Raw genomic sequence first — 16,769 nt, 5'->3', positions numbered from 1 at the left:
AAAAAAAAAAGACAAAGCAAAATACAGTTTCTGTGATTATTTTCCTTCTATTCGTTGATTCCTTCTGCCTTTTTCTCCCAAGATACAAATGAATGCCCCATATTTTTTCTCAAAATATTATTCCCTTTTGTATACAGTAAGTATTCACAAGTTTTCAGTTCTTCTTATCGTTGTCTGTTCTTTCAATTACATAGGTCTTAATGCAGGATCCAACCGGCGGCCAGCCGGTTTCCGTTAACAAAAGGTTAAGGACATTATAATTAACGATGAATTTTAAGACCGTAGTATATGGTCTGATTTTAAAGCCACAAACATACGGTAATCTTGCATTATTATGATTAGTTATATGCATGCCTTGAATAATATTATTTACGTCTGGTTGAACTTTTCGTTGTGTTGTGTAACGGAAGTTGGTGGTAAGCAGTAAGGTAATGTGTCGTATCATTATTGCTGAGAATTATAAAAATAAAGAGCTAAATAATGAAAAAGTCAAACTAACTCAATGTCGTATATACCAGTCATTTTATTGATTTCATGCGCTTTTTGTTATCATGGACCTAATTAAGCTACCCCTTTTCAACTATTCCATAAAAAACTTACATCGATTTTTTTTTAAATCAGCTTTGAGCACTTACAAATCTCATTTATTAATTATGTTATTGTCATTGTTATCCGTATCCGGACTCCTACCCCCCTGGACATTCACCCTCGGATAACCACCCGCAGTCAACTGCCCCCTAGGACAACTGCCCCTATAGGACAACTACCCCCTAGGGCAACCACCCTCTAGGACGACTACCCCCGGACGACTACCCCCTAGGACAACTACCCCCCGGAAAACTACCCCAGGACAACTGCCCCCTAGGATAGTTGTCCGGGGGTAGTTGTCCTAGAGGATGGTTGTCGTAGGGGGTAGTTGTCTGGGGGCAGTTGTCCGGGTGGTAGTTGTCCGGGGGTAGTTGCCCGGGGGTTGTTGTCCGGGGGTAGTTGTCCGGGGAGTTGTCCTAGGGGGTAGTCCTAGGGGTAGTTTACTGAGGGGTAGTTGTCCGGGGGTAGTTGTACCAGGGGGTAGTCGGCCTAGAGGGTGGTTGACTAGGGGAGGTTTTCCGGGGAGGTTATCCGGGGAGGTGGATGTCCAGGGGGTAGGTGTCCTAGAACTAATTGTTATCATCGTCATCACCGGGCGTCATCATCATCATCATCTTTAATATTTTTACTGATAGGGATGATGAGAGTATACCTGTATCGGCACAGAATGGGCTCATTCATTGAGGGCCACAGGCATCAGGGAGGGAGGGAACATGCAAACGTATTCCCTAAATATACATGTAGCTGAGTGGGGGGGGGGGGGGGACCAATCTCCCTCGGAAAATAAAATGACAGGCCTGCCCTACAATATGCCGGGACAGTATGCTCATTTACAAAGCCCGAAAAGGGAAGGGTTCCTTTTATTTCTTCTTTTTCGATCTATGGGAGCGGGTGGACCATCGTGTAGTCAATCTGCAAGCACGTAATCTAATTTCACAATTTTCTAAAATTCCTAAAGATTTCAGCCGAGCCATATTTGTCAGTCTCTGGCTGTGTCATATCATGGACCCATGGTCAAATCAGAGCGGCTGTAGGCGACAGAGCCTACTTTAGTCTCCGATAAGTGCTAACATTGTTACGCACGTACGACTGCCAAGGGTTGGTGCCCCCCCCCCCCCCCTCAGCTAGTGTTATTTAGGTAACACGTATGCATATTCCCTCCCTGTGAAATCACCCCTCTATCTCAGGGCTGCCAACATTTCTAAACCCCCCTTTCGCTGGCTTTTCATGCCTTGCATGGAGACCCCCTAAATCCGGAACACTGCTCAATGTAACCCCCTGTCAGTGGCAGATCCCCCCCCCCCCCGGGGAAAAAACATGTAAAAACACGTGATTTTAAGCTTTTGGGGCGCTCAAGGGGAGGGGTGCAAATTTTCTCGGCCGTGCAGGTTCTCGAGCGCTGTTAAATGATTTTCTTACAGTATCTAGAGTTGTTAGAGTGGTTAGAGTTGTTTTTAATGCGAGCTATCGTGCTCATACTAATGTTTTGTTCTACAGTAATAAGCTCTTGAAGGTTGAAGACTTTTACCTTATACAGTTAGGCGCAATTATGTATGGTTTTGAAAATGGTACTCTCCCAAATGCGTTAGTACAAATATTTCGAAAGAACAATCAAATTCATAGCTATAATACAAGGCAGGCAACTGCACTTCATATTCCACGTGTAAGAACTGCTTTTGCTCTGAAGACGCTTCCTATCAATGTAACTAGATCTGTCAGTGTCTTTGTTTTTAAACGCAAATTGAAATTACATTTATTGAGTAACTATGTCGACAATTAACGTTACAATATATCACCAGAAAAGATATTAGGTAATAATTTGTCAATTGTTATTGATAACGTGCATTATCTTTTTGTTTTTGTTATGTTTGATTATTCAATATAAATGTCAGCATTTCACATTCTTTCTCTCCCCCCCCCCCCCCCCCCCCACCCCCTCCTCTCTTCTACTTTTCTTTTTCTTTACACCAAATATCATTTTCCCCTATACATATAACTTTCTTCTTTCTCTGTTTTTCTCTGTTCTGTTGTTTTTCTCGTTCCAGTTTGCTTTTTTCCTCTCGATTCCTTTGTTTATATTTTCATCCTCTCCTTTTCAAATTTCAAGCTATCCCTTTTGTAAATATTTCCCCCATATTTAATCATGTGTAGTTTTGATAACTTTGAAACATTTGTTAAAAGTGAAACATTGATGGATTATTTTATATGGGGACCTTAATTGCTCTTACAAGCCCAGCTTTTCTAAGGTCTCCACTTTCTTTCATTTGGATTATATATCGACTTAAAATTGCACTTAAATTGTTTTTTCTTATGCTGTTTTTTGTTCTATTATTATATGTAAAAATTGTTGTGAAAGAAAGAAATAAAATGAACCTTGAACCTTGAGTAGTATGACTGATTGCCGCAGTCAGCTGATCTAGCTCGATAAGCGACCAAAACAAATGACGTCATCAACATTCATTCGTACGTGCAAGATCAAGTCTCAAGACACTTAGTAGGGTGTCTGAACGATTTTTCAATTTTCAATTTGGGATCGTTTTTCACCATTTTTGTTTGATATTTGAATAAAAAATGTTATCAGAATAATACATTTCAAATTTCAAGTCTCACCGATGTTTCTATCAAAAGTTACAGCCCCTCCAACACGCTGGTATATTCATATCATTTTGGTCAAAATCGTCGAAAAAGACGTCCACGCAGAGTGATGTTGTTTTGCTAAATTTAGCCAAACAGCTGTATCGCGCGATATGCAAGCGTATGCATATCGTACGCATGCTGCTAAGCCAATCCGCGACTTGCAGCTTGAGCTACGCTGTCTCCGCGACATGTGCGATTGACTAGTATGGTTGGCGTTCGTCGCACAATAAACCCGGAAGTGAATGCACGTTATAGTCAATGGCAATATCGCGGAGACAACGCACGTTGTCTCCGCGATATTGCCATTGACTATAACGTGTATTCACTTCCGGGTTTATCGAGGGAATTTCCAACCATAATTTCAGTCACTTGAATTTGGGGTTTCGTTCGTGCGCGGAGATGTTACGCGATGTAACCATGGTTTGGACTGAGCGGAGCGCACGCCCCCTAATTAGCTGATCCACCAAATAGCGAGAAGGGTATTTTTAAACTGTTATCAGTTGTGATCCCTGGGGGCTAGCGAAAATATAATCACATAGAATTGTTCCTTAGGACTGGGACTACTTATCGATCGGGGCGTCATATCTCAAAAGTGACAAACCTCAGAGTTAGCCAGGACACAATGTTTAAATTGCTGTTTTGACCAAGATATTTTTAGAATTTCGGGGGCTACGCCCCTTTGGAAATATTGGAATTCACCTGCTCTTTCATATGACACCTCATTCATTGATTATCACCTTCAGGATCACAACTGATAAAGGTTTGAATCTCGATTTGAAAAAAAAAAATTGACTTTTTTTGCATGGTCGCGCAATGCACGTAGGCTGCATAGGGATGCGTGTAATCTCTATGGGAAGAATTTTAGCACACAACATCGGGTGCGCGATCAGACACCCTACACTTAGACAAGTGCTGTGATGAGGAAATATCAGGTTATATGAAGAGCCTCCACCAATATAATTTCAAATTTGTCTTCTGAGAGGAGGAAATATCAGGTAATTATTTGAGCCATTCAACCGGTTTTATATTACCTTAACCGTTATTGAATAATAGTGCCGATAGGGTGAGTGCCGAGTGTAGGTTCGTATTGTACAGTCCCAGTCGTCTGTTTTTGTGTGCGGTTCCGGTATCACGTCTAAGTTAGTACTCTTCTTCTTCTTCTTCAAGATAATCCACACATAGGAGCATCACTATCCTGGCTGTGTAGTAAAAGCTGTGCTTTTGATTTTCAACATTTCAAACACCACTGTACAAAACTCAACTGATTTCACTCAAAATCGGTACTTTAGTGACAATTGATGACACCTAAAATGGCTAAATAGCAGTAGAGAAAGACCGCCAAACTTCGGACACTTAAGACAAAACGGGGGAAAACATTAAATTCTTTTTTTAATTAGTGAAAGATCAAATATACTATTATTGTGCAAATACTGTTTATGTATGTCATGAAAAGAAAATTAGTAAAGGAAATGGAAAATTAGAATTATTTACTTACCCGCCGAACCTTTTTTCATGCCAAGCTTCAGACGCACTTGCTAAGCTTCGGACGTTCATTTGTAGCGCACGTATAGAGTAAAGGAGTCGGTTTTCGGCCACTTAAGACAAAATCCTATTTTTTGGACCCTTTACTTCCTATTTATTATCATTTTTTGTTCAAATCATGAAGCAAATATTATTATTATTTAAACAAAACAAGAATCTCAGAAAAAAAATCACGAATTGCCATGACAATATTCATTTCAATTTTCACTGTTTCGGAGTCAGTTTTCGGCATAGCGTACCAGTTTTCGCCCGTATGTACAAAGTCAATAGGAAGCGCGCGCACGCGCCGTGCGTTTCCGCGCTGATCTATAGCACTAGCAGGCGGAGCAGATATCCCACGCCGGAGCTCCCTGGAGCTCCCGGAGCTCGCCTGGCCGAAAACTAGTACTGCGGTGATCGGATATTGGAATCTGAATTAGACAGAGATATCGTGTGTGCGTTGTGGTGTGCGGCTGCATTGATTAAATACATGCGATGAGATACTTTTGAGCTTGCGACTAGCACAAAATCGGGTTCTAAATCTGAAAAATACTTGAAATAAAGCTCATTTTATGGTACCCATATTTCTTACAGACACGCGTAAGATACTTGATTTTTCAGATTCGGGTAGCGAGACCGCCAATTACATCGCTAAAATTTGATATTTTAGGATATATTTTCCATTGCAAATGTGGTTCTTCAGTGACTCTGGCATGGTATGGTATGTGTGGGATATGTGATATGTATTATGCGATGTATTTTAAAGGGATTTTACCATGCATCCAACGGATCGGCGAAAACTGGAGATGGTCGATTACTCCCTCCTTTACTCTATATAGAGTCTATGCATGCTGTCATAAATATTTATGACTAGATCTAGTGCATGATGTATAGGTTTCTTTTGAGTTTTGAGCTAATCAAATGCATTGCTAAATGGCTGGGATAAAAACAAATTAAGTCGTGGGATGATCTACATTTTCCTTATTTAAAAGAAAATCCTTAATTTTTTAAAGTGTCATGGAAATAAAAGTAATTAAGATAAAGAAATTCATAAAGAATGTGAGAAATACTAAAATATTATTATCTCTTTTATCCAGGTTAGGGCCAAACTGGTCACTACCCACCCCCTTGGCAGGCTTAAAAAATAAAGGGTCGGGGAAGAGCGATGGAAGGAAAAAGAGAAAAGAAAGAGAAAAGAAAGAGAAAAGAATGTAAAATAGAAAAGGAGAGGTGGGAGACAACAGAGAGTTCTAAGGAAACAATTTACAACTCTGAGTAATATACTGTAGGTCTGCAATGTTTTGGATAGAATGGAAACCAATTCCATGGAATCCTTTGCATATTGCCTGCATGAAATTATAAATCAGTGGCTAATATCAGTAGGGGAGGAAGGGGGAATGGGCCATGGCCCTCCTTTTTGTGTTGGCCTTAAAAAAAAAATGACTTCGGGGGAAAGAGAGAGCGACTTAAGACAAACAAAAAGAAAGAGAAAAGAATGTTAAAGAGAAAAAGGAAAGATGGAGAGAGAGAGATAGAGAATGAAACTGAAACTTACATTGACAGGGGATGTAAATGGGTACCTGGCAGGAATTGATTTGTTGAAATGCTAGAGAGCCGTAATGGCAGCACAGCTAAAGCCCGGGTAATAATCTCCAAGTTTGGAAGCGCTAAGTGATTGTAATAAGCGCTATATAAAAACTGAGAATTATTATTATATTCTGTAAAAAGACAAAGAGAGAACATTCCTAAAGAAGAAAATTACATTTTCTATTGCTCATGATGGCTATTTTGAACTTTTTTATTGTTAAAGTAGCCACATAAAGAATCAAAAGTGTTTTGAATTGATGCAAAACTCATATCATTGCAAAGGGGAAGCCTTGCCGATCAAATACAACAACTCTTCTCTTCAAATTATGTTTGGGGCCCGCAGTAATCAACTCTCAAAAATGTTAGTCTTGAGATCTAGATTTTCTGCCTTCAGCGGTCCTTTGTAGAGTGTCAATATTTGTGACGTCACATACGGGACATGGCTGGCTAGCTGCATACTGCTACACGGCACTGAGCTGTTCGTCCAGTGTGTGACGTCACAATTCAGAGCTCGCTACGCTTGTGTGTTTGACTTACGTTCAGGGGCATTCGGGGGTCTAAGGAGGGTCTTGAAAAATTGCATTTTACGCCTTTCCATGATATCTATATGATTTCTCAGCAAATTGTTCTTGTTTTTCAAGAGAAAATCTTTCCATTGATATGTAATTTGTTCTAATTATGAGTTGTAAATTGTTAGTGAATTTTCTTTGTGTAGCTCCTTTAAACATTCAAGAACGGGGGGGGGGGGGGGGGGGGGGGGGGGCTTTGCTCCTTAGACTCCTGGTACAACCTTATGTTTGATAAAATTGTCCTTAAGAGAGAGTGTGTTTTATGTAGTTTAAGCTTCTACCAACCTTAAAAGTTAGTAGCCTTGAGGTCACTGGAGTGAAAATATGTGACAATGAATAGCCAGAGTTACTGTAGTCAGTGAAGGATTAATCCTTTTTATCTGAGTGGATTTTTTCACCTTTCTTGACCAGGGTCCCGTTTCATAAAACTTGATATCAGTAACAAGTTACAAGCTACTGTTATAAGCTACTGAAATCATGGCATGTTATTGGCTGAGAGCAAATTTGTCATAGAACTTTAGCATTTGTTATAGATAAAAAGTTTTATGAAACAGGCCCCAGAAGTACTTTTCATCATCCCATTGAATATTATGTCCAGGATTAAGGGCATGTTCTGCTGCAGCTCAATGAGAAGAAATGCTCAATCTAAATGCTCTTTTGGGCTCTTCTGTGCTCTTTTAAAAGGATTCCTTCTACACTGAATAGGGACTCTGGCTATCAAGATATTAACCTGCATTTGCTACTCTCCACCCAGGTGTTGAATGGGTACCCGGTAGGATGTGACCGTCATTGTTGGTCAAAAAGTTTTTGAGCGTCAAATAATGCGTGGCTGGAATGCTCCCCAGGGAGTAGAGATTGTGCACACATTGTGTGCGGCAAGCACTGAATCCAATGACCAGTATTAAGCGCTATATAAAAGCGGAATATTATTGTTATTATTAATTCATTGTGTATGTTATTATGGTGTGTGTGCGTGTCGTTTCATTGTACATATTTTGTAATATGCTTACATGTATCCATTGTATTATGTTTTGCATGAGAAATAAAATCATTTGAATACTTAAATGTATTATCAGTTTATAAAGATTGTATATATATATATATATGACATGTAGAATCTATCTAATCTTCTTTTGCAGGCGTTTAAAGAGTGTTCTTTGTGACAGAACTGTTCAACTATAGCTCGATGTAGATGTCTGATTCCTTGATTATACAGACAATGGATTCCGATCCTCCTGCATACGGCCAACATACCAGTTATGGCACCGCGGCACCCTCCACTCCTGGAACTACCCCCGCTCCACTCTTTAAGGGACCGGACGTTAAGGGACCGCAGAATGGGGAGACGTCAAATGGTTCCGTGCATCCAAACTATACCTATGAGGAGCTGAGCGACACGTTTACATGCCCCACCTGTCAGGGCACGGGCAAGATACCTAGAGGTAGGATGGGGAGGGTTCAACACTAACCAGAGCCAGGAGACTGTTTCACAAAGACTAAGATCGACTTTAAGTCACTTAACTATGGCAGGCCATTCATGCCACTGGTTGCTATCACCATTATGATCTTTAGATAATAATTTTTCCTTCGATAATAAATTATCAACAAATGTAAATTCTGTAGATTTGTGACCATGATTTTTACGTCCCTTGAGAGACCGATGCCAATAAATGGTGAGAGCGAAAATCAGCAAAAAGTGGCATTAACGGCCTGCCATAGTTCAGTCGATCTGAGTCTTTGTGAAACACTCCCCTGGGCCCGTATTCAATGCAATACTTAAGTACAAAATTTAAGCTTTTTACCTAGTATTTGGCTTAAATAAAATACTTAGTCAATTTTGGTATTCAATTCAAACTTTTAGCTAAGTACTTTACCCTAAATTTAAAACCGCCCCCTACGAGACTTAAGTCAATTATTTGGAGGCCTTGGTTGGCAGAAAGAAAAAAAAAAGTGAACAAGTACATGTTACTTGTAGAAATTTTAATTTTTGTCGATCACATACCTTTCTAGATTTTTTTTTCTTTCTTGCTTTAAAAAAAATATTAAGCAGATATTAGGCTTGACTTCCAATACCAAATATGTATTGTGATCCTCAGTGTATAATTTTTATGATTTAGGGTGTTACAGGTGATTCAAGAGTACTTTATAAGCATTCTTTCTCTCTCCCTCTCTCTCTCCCTCTCTATGTCTCCCCCCCCCCCTCTCTCTCTCTCCCTCCCCCCTCTCTCTCTCTCTCTCTCTCTCTCTCTCTCCGTCAATAGGACGTGAAGATGACCTTGTAGCCTTGATTCCATACAGCGATGCAAGATTGAAACCTCGAAGAACGTAAGTTATCAGTAACGCTCTCCCACTGGCCCTCTTCTTCATTGAAGTCAACATTTTAGATATATTAGACATGTACATGTATACTACCACCTAGTGTTACAGTGAATCCTATTCATCAGGATTGATAGTTTTGATACTGATGAGGCTACCCTGGGTACTATTGTATAACCAAGACAATGTTATGATGATGTTCGTTAGTAGTAGTAGTGGTGATTGTGGTGGTGGTGGTGGCGTCGGTGGCGGCGGCGGCGGCGGCGGCGGCGGTGCTACCACCTAGTGTTGCAATGACTCCTATTCATCAGGATTGATAGTTTTGATACTGATGAGGCTACCCTGGATACTATTGTATAACCATATTATTATGATGATGTTCATTATTAGTAGTAAACAGGCTTTAGTATGTGCCAGTGAATGATCAATATTTTAACACATTAATAAGTTTAGTACCGGTAGTCATATTTTCTGTCGTATCCATTCATTTGTATTAAATGCAGGGTTCGCTACGTGTTCCTCTCCATATTCATCTGTGCCCTCATAGCAGGCGTCCTGATAGCCTTTCTCTTGCCAAGACCGATATTGTTTGAGCAGAAGGGCAAGGTCGACACAGTCTTTACCAGCTATAACCAATCGGTGCCAACCATGACGTTGGTCCTGGAGGTAAGGGCTATAAGGAAAGATGAAGGGAAGGTGTAGCCGCCCAACTCCACACTAACATTTTTTTTCTCATGCCTTCTCGTTCTCTTTCTCTTTCCCCTTCTCCTCTTCCTCCTTCTTCTTTTTCTCCTCCTACTCCTTCTTTATATTATTTGTTCTTCTTTTGTTCTTCTTTTCCTTCTTGAACTTCATCTTCTTCTTTTGTTTTCTTATTGTCCTTGTTTTTCCTCTCCTTTTTCTTCTTCTTCTCCTTCTCCTTCTTCTTTTTCTTCTTCTTCTTCTCTTCTCCTTCTCCTTCTCCTTCTCCTTCTTCTTTTTCTTTGTCTTCTTCTTCTTCTTCTCCTTCTCCTTCTCCTTCTTCTCCTTCTCCAGCTGTAATCAGACACTGATTACTATGACATAGCTCATACAGGTGAAGGCTATTAAAGGGATCCGGTAACCTTGTCTTAGATCCTTAAACAAAATCCTTGATTTATCTCATGCTGCAATCATAATTATAAACCTTTAGGTCATTCAGGAATCCCATGAGTTTTACAAGCCGATCGCCTGTCTGATTATCAAGATATTTATGATTGAAAATCTTCTTTTTTTTTTTTTTTTTGCGTTTGCCTAACGGTTTTCATAACACTACAGTCTATTGGGAAAAACAAGTATGGCAATCAAAGGTTTTTTTAATTATAAACCTTTAGGTAAGTCAGGAACCCCATGACTTTTTCAAGCCGATCGCCTGTCTGATTATCAAGATATTTATGATTGAAAATCTAAATCAAATTTTGCGTTTGCCAAACGGTTTTCATAACACTACAGTCTATTAGGGAAAACGAGTATGGCAATCAAAGGTTTTTACTTCTTTAAGGCACTTCTTTATCATTTAAAGCGCATTTTTTTTAGGGCTTCAATATAACACCATATCACAGACACTGATAACACGTAGGGCCGTCCCTTTAAAGTAGGGTTGAAGGGAACTTTGTCCTTTGAGCCTCCTGTTTTACTTTTGATTCAATGAAGTTAAGCTTAAGTTTAACACTTTTTTATCCCAGGGTTTGTGTGTCTGAGGCCCCCATATAATTTCTTTTCTTTTTTTTCATGAAGAAATTTGTCTAGAAGGATTATTTGCAACATCAAGATTTTGGGGTAGTCTTAACTATATACAATAATGAAAGCGTTAAAGCAATGATGACTTTCGTGCGGCCACTAATTAGCAGATCTCGTATATCTCTCTTTTCAGAGCCAGTTTGATATCTACAACTACAATTTTGCGTCCCTGGACGGTCAGACCTTGACCATTACAGTCAGCTGGAGTGAGCAGACGATTGGGACCAACATTACAATCCTGAACAACACTATAACTGGACGTCACGATTATTTGGTAAAGTCTTTTCTTTTCTTCTTCTTCTTCTTTTGCTTCTCCTCCACCTTCATCTTCTTCTTCCTCTTCTTCTTCTTCATCTTTTTCTTCTTTCTTCTTCTTCATCTTCTTCTTCTTCTTTCTTTCTTCTCTTTTTTTTTTTCCTTCATCTTCTTCTTCTTCTTCTTCCTCATCTTCATCTTCTTCTTCTTTTTTATTTCTTTATTTGACCATTTATTGAAAAGAACAAGAAAGCAAGTGGATGATGAAAATATGCACGACCATGTAAATTGAGGTCAAGCGGAGGGACATCCATTTTGTCATTTTTTATTTTTTTATTTCTCTGCCCCAAAGTTTTGTGGCCTGATGATCATGATCATTGTTTAGCTATTATATATGAAAATGATATGTTTGATTATTTGTGGATATATATTTATGTCTGATTCATCAAATTTGTTTACCATTGCGTATGTGAAGGGACTTTAAAAGCCCATGAATGTCATTCGACTGTTATTAGTTCCGTGTTGGTAAAATATATTACAATATTATCTTCAACATTTTCAAGAGAGGAAATGAAAGTTGCAAATACTTTCTTCATATTCAAAATGCAAGCTTTAAATGTTACATCTGTAAAAAAAAAGAAATTGTGAGTTTAAATACTCTCTTAATAAGTTGAAAAGCAACTGTTAAGTCGACAGCAAAGCTACTTAGAGAGATAGTTATGTCACTGGAAGTCCAAAATCGTTCCCTGACATAGAGATTGTATATTGGGAGGGAACTATTTGGATCAACTATCTATCTCAATATGCTATGGTTAACAGTATAATTTTGTTTCTTGTTGTTTAAAGATAAACTTGAGTTCTGGTAAAAAAAAAGAAAATGAATTCTCACAGAATCAAACAAAATTTACACTGAATGTTCAAGATTACAAATAAATGTCATTTGCCAAGCAATTCAGGTAGAAAATGTTTACTGGCTGAGTCTTGAGCATAGAAAGATAAGGAAATCAAGGTTGGTAGCCCTGACACCATTTGTGTAGTCCCATATACATCTTTCTGTGTACAGTGCTTGTTACTTTACCAAGACTGGGCCAAATTTGTTATGATTGTGATGACTCCAGAACCTTGCATTCCACCCCTTTTCTTTCACAATGCAGTCGCATGACCAGAACTCAACTTTATCTTTAAATTGTTGTTGTTTTTCTTTTAACAGCTTTCTGGAAATGTGACTGTAATCTTGACAGACAGTGCCTGGGTGTAAGTATTGTCATCAGGATATAACTCTTTTTTCCAAAATCCCCCATTGCACTAAAATTGTATACAATATGAAACGTCAAAGTATCTTGTACCTTGAAATGTTCAACAAGCTTTATTCCAATGTCCTTCTTACCATTAGAATTACATGGAGAGGTTATAAATCAATTAATTGCTTTATATGGAGTTCCTATATTGCCCTTTACACATGGATTGCTTTGTTACTACACTTCTTACTGATATTGAAAACGAAGATATTCTTTCTCCTTTTCTAAATATAAATTATAAGTGTTTTACCACTTTAAACTGAAGGTGTATGAGAAGTTTCAGCATTTCTTTAATATGAAACTAAAATTGGCAGAAGTACAAGTTTATTTTTATCTCTCTCTGAAGCTCACAGACCCAACCAATAACATTTCTGAAGCACTGTATGTGTATGAAATAGAGCTTGCTCATATATATGTAAGCCTCCAAATAAAGCTCTAATGAGATCAAAACCATTAATTTAGTTTTCAATGTTCATGGAAGGAATCAGTATCAGTTTTGAGCCAATTTGTGATACCATACTTTATTATTAGGGTGGCGGAGCCTGGCATCAGCCGAGTCAGCCATTGAGTGGGCACCTTTTTTTTGGTGGGGGGGGGGGGGGGGGTAAGGGGGGTAAGTAAGAAATGTATGTATGTATGTATGTATGTATGTGCTGCTCACAATGTCCCAATGTATCGACAGCTACGTTCCACAATGCATCACCAACTGATTGGAGTAATTTTGCAGACCCTATTGAATATTTAGCACATGGGTGTATTACTGCAAACCACTTTGCCATTGTAGAGACTTAATTTTGAATCATGAATGGTTCAATTTACTGCACTAAATAGAATAACATATACCATGATTTTTGCATTTTTTGACATGTTTTATGGGTGTCCAGTAGCATTATTGTTCAAAAGATAGTGCAAAATCATCTACAGCATGATAAGTGTTGCTGCGGCAAATTTATTCACTCTTTAATCTGATTGTAAAGAAAACATGATTACCTTTTCAAAACTAAGTATGAAGACAAGGATGTTTGCCATCTATTAGGGGCACTGCTAGAAGCGGGTGTGAGGGGATATGTGACACTGTGTTTGAACATTTACTTTCTGCTAGTCTACAGGCTGTCTCATTGCTAAGGGAGAGATTATTTTTTATTTCTTTTTGGAGATTTGTATGCCTCCACCCACCAAAGGTGGTACCGGAGGCATTACGTTTTGGGGTTGTCCGTCCGTCTGTAGGTCCTCCCTCCATCCGTACGTCTGTTCCGCTTTCTCGTAAACACGATATCTCAAGAACCGCTTGAGGTATGAACTTCATACATAGCGACAGTGTGTATCACCATAGGAAGACAATCTGATTAGATTGTGGGATATGTAGGTCAAAGGTCACAGGGGCCAGCCTCTGAAGTTACAGGTATTGCTTTGTTATCGCGATATGTCAAGAACACTTAAGGTGTGAATTTAAAACTAGGTGATAACGTGTACCATAATTGGTAGATGATCTGACAAGATTATAGGGTTTGAAGGTCAAAGGTTAAAGGTCATATACATGTAGGTCAATTTTTGAAACTACAGGTAATAGCCTCGTTATCGCGATATCCCTAGAACTACTTGAATATGAACTTCAAACTTGGTGACAGTATCACCATAGGAAGACGATCTGATTGGGTTTTGTGAGATCATAGTTGGTAGTTGATATTTGATATTTTCATGATATTTCAAGAATAAATTTCATCCATTTCCTTAAATGAATTAAGGACGTAGGCGTATAGGAAACATAGTCGTATCTGTCTTTTTTTTTTTTTTTTTTGAATAATGGTAATGCAGATCTGAAGGTGTATCAACCTGTTGATTCCTGGGGGCGTTTCACAAAACTTTTTCATCAGTGACAAATGAAAATTTTTGTTATAAGCTACTGAAATCCTTACTTCTGATTGGTTTCAGCAGATTTGTCACAAATTTTTGTCATTTGTCATTGAAAAAAGCTTTTGTGAAATGCCCTCCAGGATTCTCTCATTCCCATAGTCTTAATACAGGAGCCAACTGGCTCTCGTTGGCATTGGGTTATACATGCATGATTGAAAACAAAAATTCTCTTTCATTTTCTTTCAGTGCCCATTGTGTGGACAGCTCAATAACCCATTTGATATACATGCAGTTCATGTAAGTATGCCACTCTTTTATTCTCACTCTCTTTCTTTCTATCTCTCTCTCTCTCTCCCACTTTCTCATTGTCTTTTTTCTCTCCTTCATCTCTTTCTCTCTCTGTATCTCCTTTCCTCTCTCTGTCCCTCTCTTTCTCTCTCTCTCTCTCTCTCCCTTTTATTTTTCTTTCTCTCCCCTTGAATATCTCTTCTTCACCCTCTCTTTCTCCCTTTGTCTTTCTCTCCATTTTTTTTTTTCTTTTCTTTCTATCTCTCTCTTTCTTACCCACAGAGATTTAATGTCTTCTTTATTTTTGTTACCTTTTCACTATCTTTTAAAAAGTATTTTCTTCCTCTTGTTTTTTCTGTTTTTTTCATTATTTCTCATTTCTTCTGCCATTTTATTTCTCACTCTTTCTCCTTCTGTGATAATTCTCTATGATAAGTTTGTATGATTTATTGAATTTTATTCTCTTTATTTACTCTCACTCATTCCTCTCTTGCAATGATGCCGTTCCCCCCCCCCCCCCCCCTCCCCCGAATCCTTTAAGGAGGGAGGGGTCTCTGTCTCTCTCACTCTCTCTCTGTCTCTCTCACTCTCTCTCTGTCTCTCTCACTCTCTCTGTGTCTCTCTCACTCTCTCTCTGTCTCTCTCCTTCTCTCTCTCTGTCTCTCTCTTACTATCACTCCTTCATCTTGTCCATGAAACCTCTTTCATTGTAAGTTTGTACAGATTCTCCTTATTCCTTCGTCTCTCTTTTTTCAGGGCAACTTTGCAGTACGGCCTCTTATCACAGAGTCAGCAGTCTACTATCACGTACTACCGAACCGTAAGCTGTCGACCCATCAACGAAATCGTAGAGCCTCCTTCGCCATCATCTAAATATCTGTGATGCACGGCCCTATGGGTTATCAGTGTCTGTGATATGGTGTTATATTGAAGAAGAAAAAAATTGCGCTTCAAAATGATCAAGAAGTGCCTTAAAAAAGTAAAATCTTTGAGTGACCGGTTTTCCCATACTCGTTTTTCCCCAATAGACTGTAGTGTTATGAAAACCGTTAGTCAAACGCAAAATTTTTTTTTTTTTTTTTTTCAATCATAAATATCTTGATAATCAGACAGGCGATCGGCTTGTAAAACTCATGGGATTCCTGAATGACCTAAAGGTTTATAATTATGATTGCAGCATGAGCTAAATCAAGGATTTTGTTTAAGGATCTGAGACAAAGTTACCGGATCCCTTTAAAAGGTTAATGTCACCCAGCATTAAGCTACAGCGGAAACTCATTATAATGACGTCCTTGGGACTGTGGAAATTACCTTGTTATAACAGGAATCTTGTTAATATAAGGTTCGCTGTTCGAGACCCGCCCCGGCACTAATGTCCTTTGGCAAGACATTGATCTAGATTTGCCACACTCAACTCAGGTAATGTTAATGGGTACCTGGCAGGAATTAATTCTTAGAAATGCTAGAGCGCCGTTATTGCAGGACAACTAAAGCCGGGTAGTAATCTCCAAGTTTAGAAGCGCTTAGTGATTGTAATAAGCGCTATATAAAAACTAATAATTTTATTATTATTATTAAAAGAACAAAAAAATATAAAGAGCTGGGACCAGCAAAATTACCTTGCTATAGCGGATACCTTGCTATATCAGATCATTCCACTGTTGTACCTTATAGTCTTTTTTAGTACAGGAAATTTATAACAAACTTGTATAAAGGTATGTCGTATAAAGAATCATTGTACAGTCAAACCTGTTATAGCGAACTGCCCAAGGGAAACACAAAAAGTGGTCTTTGTAGACATGTTCCTTAAGTACATGTTTCAATGAGAAACCATTTTCAAGGGGGAAAAAATGTGGTCCTTGTAGACAGGTGGTCACTAAAGCAGGTTTGACTGTATATGTATAACAAAATGATTATACAGACTGGATGGCATCATCATACGAAGAAACATTGTATGAAGAGACTAGTTGTGAAGAGTTCAGGTGATAAGACAGCTGGCTAAGAACCGGGGTGTGGGTCGCGATAAGCCCCGCCCAGTTATAGGATTTTGTATGACATGACATGCAGACAAGAACACGACACTGATTCTTTATAGAAA

General features: G+C 38.8%; 1 protein-coding gene across 1 annotated transcript; it reads left to right on the top strand.

The window, feature by feature from the left end:
- Nucleotides 1–4,122: 4,122 nt before the first annotated feature.
- LOC100891221 (transmembrane protein 106B) lies at nucleotides 4,123–15,650 on the top strand. Its single transcript, XM_030990126.1, has 8 exons — nucleotides 4,123–4,220; nucleotides 8,042–8,344; nucleotides 9,164–9,227; nucleotides 9,722–9,884; nucleotides 11,110–11,250; nucleotides 12,442–12,485; nucleotides 14,630–14,680; nucleotides 15,428–15,650. Exons 2-8 carry the CDS (start codon nucleotides 8,095–8,097, stop codon nucleotides 15,552–15,554), a joined length of 840 nt encoding a protein of 279 aa, XP_030845986.1. The 5' UTR covers nucleotides 4,123–4,220; nucleotides 8,042–8,094; the 3' UTR covers nucleotides 15,555–15,650.
- Nucleotides 15,651–16,769: the final 1,119 nt, after the last annotated feature.

This window comes from Strongylocentrotus purpuratus, unplaced genomic scaffold (assembly GCF_000002235.5).
Source record: "Strongylocentrotus purpuratus isolate Spur 01 unplaced genomic scaffold, Spur_5.0 spur5_scaffold_19, whole genome shotgun sequence".
Lineage (NCBI taxonomy): Eukaryota > Metazoa > Echinodermata > Echinoidea > Camarodonta > Strongylocentrotidae > Strongylocentrotus > Strongylocentrotus purpuratus.
This window is presented reverse-complemented; position numbering and strand designations above follow the sequence as displayed.

Bases quoted from the DNA above. Each gene is read 5' to 3' on its own strand.
- LOC100891221 (XM_030990126.1), top strand. From the start codon at position 8,095: ATGTCTGATTCCTTGATTATACAGACAATGGATTCCGATCCTCCTGCA. The intron at 9,885-11,109 runs GTAAGGGCTATA...CTCTCTTTTCAG, and splicing joins CCATGACGTTGGTCCTGGAG to AGCCAGTTTGATATCTACAA. The intron at 11,251-12,441 runs GTAAAGTCTTTT...TTCTTTTAACAG, and splicing joins CTGGACGTCACGATTATTTG to CTTTCTGGAAATGTGACTGT.